Here is an 8,628-nt window from a genome sequence, read left to right as displayed (position 1 = left end):
CATTTACACAAACCTAATTACTAAACTGCCACTAAAATTAAGAAATATACATAGTAAATTACATAACTCTAATTTATTTCTGGATAAAATATATAACAATAAAATTCTATACCATTAAACAAATACCTGGTAAATGTATACACATATACACATATACATACATATATATATATATATATATATATACACATATATATTTTACATACATAATACATACATACACACACACACACACACACATATATATATATATGTATATATGTAAATAGATCCAATAGTATATATTTTAATGGTTTCAAAATAAAATATAATATAATTTGTGATTAAATTTTAGTAACACAGAGTTCACAGTTATAATATTCTATAAATAAAATTGTATTGAGTGCCGATTTCATCAAAAACTTTCTAATCACAATATTATCGCAAACGTTTAGAAATAACCATACAATGTAACAACATATGAACTTCACCATTCAAATCGCGGTTCAGATAAAAACATCACAAAATAAAAACAGTTAAATTTCTCATCACCTTGACAGTGATCTATGATAGTGTAGGTACAATAATTTTTGTATTAAACTAATTTATTTTCAATAAATAATTAGGATAATATTTAATTAAAATGCACAGTTTTAAGTTTATTATAAGTAATAACTAATTAGATTAAAATCTACCTGACTTGCTATGGTAAAATATTTTATTTATTTTAAAATTGATAGTAAAAACTTGATTGAGTAAAAAAAAATCCTTAAATATAAACAATTTTACTGCTAAAAAAAATATCGAATGAATGAAAATAAGTATTAACTATTATTGAACATGACCAACATCAGCCAGTTTTGACATAATGATGGCTCAATATACTCACATTATGCATACAGAAGCATAATGGAAATAAACAAAACATTTTGTATATATTATTAGATAATATATTGATACATATATTAAATGCAAATTGATAAATATAATTCTGACGCTTAATAATTTTACAAAGCTATAAAGTTTATTAGATGATTAAATGTCAATAATCCATATGAAAACTGACTTGATTTACTGTATCACTTACAACAGCTGCTAAGGCTCTTATTAGCTCCTTCAGATTCAACTAGACGTCGGCCTTGCCCTGCTGTATTAGTTGTTTCGTTCTTAGGAAGTTTTTCAGCTAAATCAATTTAATTGTAAAAATAGAATAAGACTAATACATTTTAGTTTTTAATTACGAACCAATTGCTTTAAAAATTTCTGTCACATTAGCACTTGTTTTTGCTGATGTTTCCATAAACAGCAGTCCATTTTCATAGGCATACGTTTGTGATTCATCAGTCTGAACACTTCTCATAGTATTTAAATCTAACTTGTTTCCAGCTAAGGCTATTACAATGCCAGGTGTTGCTTGTCTTTGAAGTTCTTTCACCCAATTTTTAGCTCTTTCAAAGGTATCCTTTTAAAGAAAATTCTTATTCATTAATACCTTAATATATCTACAGTTTTAAAAAGAACAAATAAATTATTACTTGATTAGTAATATCATAAACTACAATAGCTGCTTGAGCCCCTCTATAATACATTGGTGCTAAACTATGGTAACGTTCTTGACCAGCTGTATCCCAAATTTCAAATTTAACAGCTACATCATTTAAATGAATTGTTTGGGTAAGGAAAGCAGCTGAATAAATATATCATAGTATAAAAATCATTAAATTATTTTTATTATAACAAAGAGATTTAAAATAGAAGTGATTGAAAATACATACCACCAATGGTACTCTCTTGATATTCATGAAACTGGCCTTTTACAAATCTAAGCACTAAACTAGATTTTCCAACTGATGATTCACCTAAAAGAACTAACTTGAACTGACATATTTTTCCTGGTGTTTGACCATTAGGCCTCTGTGGTACAGCTCTGTTGGCCATTATATATTTATTACTGCAAAGAGAAAAATATATTTAAAATTATTACAGGTAATAATTAAATTCTATTTTATAATAATAATGACAAATAATTTATATAACAAAGAGATATTAATAATTTCCTATTTATTTATATAAATAAATAATTATAAAAATACCGGGTCCAAATAAAAAGTAATATTTATTAAGAGGATTGCTTTAAGTAGTTTCAAGTGACTGTAGTTATTTAATGGACAATTAAGTCTACTCATAATTGGTAGTTGAAGTAACTAGGTAGGATATGTTTAGATTTTTTTAATAATTAAAATAAGCATAATACAACTATAACAAATAATGAAAATTTAAAGAATTGGTAGTTTTAACTAAGCCTAACAAAATTATTTTTGTATAAAATCGTGAAAAGTTATCAAATCATTTACTAAACTACTATATTAATGTCACAAATCAGCAAGATTAGTTACAACATTTTATAACCTAACAAACAACTTGGAATACATGTGTATGTAATATGCATTATGTACTACCGTAGTTTTACATATACACATGTTAAAATAAATGTACAAAATATTGTATAATTCTAACAGATAGCAGTACAATATTGTACAATACTATGCAAGACTACAATTGCATTACAAATTACAGCTTACCCATACATGTAATTTGATGTTTTAAATTCTTATAATAAATTATAGATTATTATATTAAATATATGCAGTATTTATTGATACACCTCTATGTGGATGTAACAGGTTTCTTTTTAATAAAAAGTCGTAAATAAAAAATTACAATATAGGTATATAGTTATATTTTAATTAATTACCTATACTCTGCGCATTATTATTTTTTTAGTTATTTTTTAAAGCTGATAGTTCTACACTTGGTTAAGTTCTTCATTATAAAAATTGAAATTCAAGATTATAATACACATTAAATAATTTAACTAAAAATAATGAGGGACAATTTCTTAAGCGTATTAAATTAATTATCTTGAGTTGAATTAAATAGTCTGAATATATTATCAGTGATTATCAATTTATATTTTTGCTGAACATTTATAATTAGCATTGGTACTTAATGATTATCTATTAGCCACTCGTCAGTTTAATAACATTTTCAATTGATTCAAATACAGAGTTTTTACAATAAACCCAAAAGTTTCATACCAATGAGTGGTAGAAAGATAAACAATAAATAAATTTTCATTGAATCCCAAATTTTGTTGTTTTTACTTTATAAATATTAAAATAAACATAGGTAATAGGTATAATATACAAAAAAATAATTTTGTTACTAATAATTTATAGTCAGACATAATAAGCAAACTTCTAACAGTATGAATATAAACATTATTAAATAAAAAAAAATATGGACTTAGAGGTAAGAATAATTTATAGAATAATTATAACAATGCTATTTGTGTCTAAAAGGACAATACTAATTTTAGTTAACTAATTAATAAATGAATAATAGGTATTAATGTAATTAATATTAATTTATACTTCACCAATAAAATAATATTAATATAAAAAATAAAAAATATATATATAATATAAATTTACTTTACTTTATTTACCAAATACATAATAATTTAATATCTGTTTCAAAAATCACTCAACAATAATTCTAATTTCAAACAACTACGTCATTTTGAAGAAAAACATTAGTTTTACATATTATATTTGACATTTTATGTACATTTAAATATGTAAATATTACATTTTAAATGTATAGTAAAAAAAAAATACTTTTTGATAACAAACTAAATTTAGAATTTAATGCATTTTGGATTGTTTAATAGAAATTAAAAATTGGTATACTTATAACTAAAAAATATTTCATAAATCATAATGCATAGGTTGAAGGCATAATATTTTGAGATTTTAGGTTCTGGGCGGATCAAGGACCGTAATAGTTCTCTTAAATTGTAATATGTATTTTTATTATACTTAGATGCAAAAAAAATATTGTAACACCAAAATAGTAGGTAGGTTTTTAAAAGGTAGCACATTTCATAACTTATAAAAAAAAACTAAACATAGACTAAAAATATCATCAAATATTTATATTAGCATTATCTTGATTCTTGACGTGATTTGATTTTAAAAAAAAATCTGGCTTTGTTTGAGTTATATTGTGATATTTGTAATGTTCTACTTTATTTAGTTATTTTTTTCAATTTATGTTAAACACTTTGTTTTTAAATAAAAAGTTTAAAATGTTATACATGGTTCATTAGGAGATTTTATTATAGAAATTCAAACATCAAAATGTATAGTCACTAATGCTTTTTATCAGCATTTCAAGCTCAAATATTTATGAAATTTATAAAAATACAAATATATGTAACTTATTTTATGGTCAAAAATATAAAAACATTTTTATTTTAAAACCTAAGGCTTTAACATTTAAAAACGAGATATTCCATAAATTCTATTTATTTAAAAATATCAAAAAATACATTGTTACAATTGTTATTTGGTATTCATAATTTGACAAAATCATAAAAATTTTCAAATTACTTGGTAATTAAAAATGTATAAGTTTTAATAGCTTATGGTTGAAAATTTAATTCAAAACTCCACATAATTTTTCTAATGACCTTAAAATCTCAAAATTATAATATAACATAAATAGAACATTATAAATACATAATATATATTTATTTTATAACATTTTACCACTACTTATATTGTTATTTATTTTACGCAATACTATTTTCAAAATATATAGATTAATGGTATTAATAAGAAAAACCTCTTCAAGACAGTGGTATTAACTTTTATGAGTTAAAAATAACTAGTAAAATAATATGAAATTATGTGTATTTATTAGCCTATACAAATGTACAAAAGAAATTGTTTAGTTGTATGCAGTTTGAAATTTTAAAAATGTATTAATATTTTAGAATTTATTTTGTAAGAACATCATGTGCCTAATAGTTAAAAAGTATTTTTAATACAAAAAAACTCTATGAATTTTTTTAAAATCTCATATATATTTGATAATTATACAGGATAAATCGAGAAATTGTTTAACATAATTAAGACAATATGTATTTTGTTCAACATTTTATAAAGAAAATATAAAAATAATATACTTATACAATTTTCAAATTTATTTTAGTGTAAGACTCAAAAGATCTCACATTACAGAAAATTCGTAAAATTTTCAAATAAAGTGTTATCTTAATGATTAAAATACAATTTTAATCGATGAAAAACAAAAATGTTTAAAGGTAATATTTTTGAAGATGTTATTAAGTAAAAACATAATATACATAGGCCACATCTAAGAAATTATCTATTTATTTCATAAACTTCAATTTTGATTTAAATAAAATAAATCATTTATGAATTGATATAATAGATTAGGATAGCTAAAAAAAATTTACAATATAAGTACAAAAAATATATATTAAGTATTAAAACTTTAATATTTTAATAAATATTAATTCAATGTATCTATCTATGTTAATTTTAAGATTTTAAACCTGACTAAATTTATATTTAGGTAACTATGAGGCACTAAAAAATGATTATTTTATTGATTTTTTTTTTATCATAATTATAATAGTATTTTAATACAAATAGTTTAATCTAAGTATATTTGAATATTAATTATCCAAACTAATTAGAGCTGATTATCAATTTGCCAAGATAATTATTTTCAATAAACAACTATGTGTTATTAAGTACTTATTATCCTATATTATTTTAGGTAATCAATTATATTAACTGAATGATAAATATATATATTTTTTTGTACAATTGATTCCCAACTATAAAAATAAATCAGCATTTAATATGATTAAATAAATATTATCTATAAATAAACACCTATTATTTTTTATCATTTGAATATCTTAGATGCAACAAAATATACGTGGAGCAAAAAAAAATTTAACTTAAAATCAATTAATTAATAATAAAAATAATTATTGGTAGGTATGTAGGTACTTAAGACTAATATCTAATCTAATGATAAAAAAAAATATAAAAAAGAAATTAAGATGCAAAATAATTAATTAATGTTATTTCACAAAATATTTATATATTGTTTGAACTAAAGTCAAAATGTTTTATATTCTTAAATTATAATAAGTAATAATATATCCACTTATATGTTAAAATATTATTTAAGTCTTTCAGTCCACAGTTTTGAAAACAATACATATTTTAACTCGATAAATACATATTTTTAGAATCATACCTATTTATCTACATTTAAAACTTAAATACTAAATATAACAAACATTATAAAATCTACTATTAAGCACTTCAGTATACCTGAAATACAATTAGGTTATTTATACCAATCCTTAAAAGCGCTAATCAACATATATTTTTTTGACTGACCCAGTTTCTTCGGCTAAATTTTGGAGAAATTTAAAAATATGTTCTGTGCCCCCCCTTCCATACCACAAGCAAAATCTTAGCTATACTACTGATGAGTGGTTAATTTATTATAATAACTATCTTAACTAAATTCTTTAAGATATTTAGTTTTGTTTTAATTTACTTTTGATAAGTATATTATATATTAAACAATTAACAATGATCATCCACATAATTGCTCAAATACTTTGATATGAAATAATATTAGGTACCTAGTTTGTTTACTAAACAGGACAAATATTTGAAATAATATATTTGTATTATATAAATAAGTAATGTAATTAAATAAACTTGCTTGCATGACTCTCAGATACTGCAATACTAATAGAGTATAATATATTTTATCGATCAACTGATTGAAACACCTCCGTGTAGATGGTTGAACTGACCTTGTTTTATGTTAATTTCACTATTGTAAAAATTATATTTTTTATTATTATATAAATATCTCCCTAGAGAGATGCTGTGAGAGTAGAAAAATGTTATGTTAAAACATCGCAATTTTAACTGATAAGATAGTTGCAAAAAAAAATAACTATTTGAGTTTAGACTAGAAAAAAGTCGATTCTATACTGAAAAATCCTAACAAAGGCGTAAATCTAGTACGCACTATAAAATCACGATGTTAACATATGCCAAAATGCGCTTTGCCCCCCATAGCTACCCAATAAATACTTTATCAAATTTGCGAATGAGATCATCATATGAATCGGCCGATCAACCAAATCATTTGGGAGATAGTGGTAAGAAGTGGGTCAGTAGGTAGTAAAATTATAACACACATAGGTATTTTTTGTAATATTTAAGTAGACAATGTTTTACTTACGTGATTTTGGATTTTTCTACAAGCTGTTTCTCCTCCCGGGGTCCGTTGAAAACGTAATACTGTATTAATATTATATAATAATTATTATGTGAGTTACGGAATTAATATAGGAACGATAAAGTTTAAAAAAAAATAAATTAAAAAATATATATATTTAAATAAACGAAAATTGTAATGAAATAATTGCTAAAAAAATTAATAAATTATATTTATGTGTATGTATATATATATATATATGTGTCGTTTATTAAACTCTCACTGACTACTTCCTTTCTAATCACAGTCCGAATATTATATATTATTATATTTTATCGCGAACGTGTGTGTGTGTGTGTGTATGTGATACGCAAAAAGCGGAACACTGGTATACAGTGTTTAACTTTGGGAAATTCTTCGAATGTTTTACGTCGTCGATTGATTATCACATAATTAACGGCGGCGGCGGCGGCGGCGGCGGTGACGCACCACAACTGATTCGGACGGGAGACGGAGTGAATGTCGTAAACGCCTAAACGGTAAATCGTAACAATGATATATAATATCACTGTATAGTTGGTAGTTTTGCACCGACTGTAGTGTTGTCTCCCCACCGGCCACCGGACGGTTCCGTAGTTTTGTGCCTACCGCGGAGAAACGTATTATTATTATTATTTATTTTTTTTTCCTTGTCGCTCGCGTCGGTAATGATAAAGAAGAAAAATAAAACTTTTAAAAGTCGCGTGTCATCGATGTCGATGATACGGCGCGGCGTCGCGTATTACTGTGATACTATAGTCCGGGCGGCGCGCAGTGGTGGCGGATGACGAGCGGGAGAAAGGGACAGCCTTGACGGTAGCCGTAGCGCTGTGCGGACAACGAAATAAAAATATATTATGTTGAACATACACACGTCGTCGTCGTCGTGTGTCATATATATATATATATGTATATATTATCGGATAATATAATATAATAATGGTTTCAATAAAAAACGAAACATTGCCGTACTCGATAACACGCCGTAATGGGCGTCCAATTCCGCACTGCGAACTGTAGCGTAGAACGTTTCGTAGTTTCGTTGCATTCAATCGCGGCGGCGGAACGGGGCGTTTTCGCTTGGCGGTGGGCTTAGTGGCTGGCCCGTCCAGCCGCGGACGTGGAGGTCGTTTCGCGCAGTCGCGAGTTCATGGTGTCGTCGGCGCGTCGGCGTCGCGCGTTCATGATAAGGCGCCGACGCCGCCGTGATTGATAATAAATAATAATGAAAACGGCCCGCCGAACAGCGTACGTTAACGTTGTGCTTTGTGCACAGTAGGTACGTATTTTGTACCTACGCGTTTTGCACGAATGACTCCGATATCATAAAATGCATGAATGACGTTTCAATTTTGACGTGAAAGAGTTAAGAGGGGGTTTTACTTTTTAAGTCCATTGCATTCTCTCGGTTAGTCGTCTGTCTGAAGTCTAAAAAAACTACAAAAATTCTGATCTCTCCGATTAGTGTCACCGTAATGC

General features: G+C 25.6%; 1 protein-coding gene across 2 annotated transcripts; it reads right to left on the bottom strand.

Annotated features, from left to right (window-relative positions):
- Positions 1-911: 911 nt before the first annotated feature.
- LOC113559662 (ras-related protein Rab-5C) lies at positions 912-8,140 on the bottom strand. Of its 2 annotated transcripts, XM_026965415.1 has the most exons (6): positions 8,122-8,140; positions 7,135-7,193; positions 1,755-1,930; positions 1,515-1,666; positions 1,225-1,441; positions 912-1,162 (listed from the first exon to the last, which is right to left on the bottom strand). In XM_026965415.1, the coding sequence occupies exons 3-6, from the start codon at positions 1,915-1,917 to the stop codon at positions 1,059-1,061; spliced, it is 636 nt and encodes a 211-aa protein (XP_026821216.1). In that variant the 5' UTR covers positions 1,918-1,930; positions 7,135-7,193; positions 8,122-8,140; the 3' UTR covers positions 912-1,058. The 2 variants fall into 2 exon arrangements, with proteins under 2 accessions (XP_026821216.1, XP_026821215.1); XM_026965414.1 differs by lacking the exons at positions 7,135-7,193; positions 8,122-8,140 and adding an exon at positions 6,604-6,749.
- Positions 8,141-8,628: the final 488 nt, after the last annotated feature.

This window comes from Rhopalosiphum maidis, chromosome 3 (genome assembly GCF_003676215.2).
Source record: "Rhopalosiphum maidis isolate BTI-1 chromosome 3, ASM367621v3, whole genome shotgun sequence".
Taxonomy (NCBI): domain Eukaryota; kingdom Metazoa; phylum Arthropoda; class Insecta; order Hemiptera; family Aphididae; genus Rhopalosiphum; species Rhopalosiphum maidis.
Note: the sequence above shows the minus strand (reverse complement) of the source record. Positions and strands in the feature narration are given on the sequence as shown.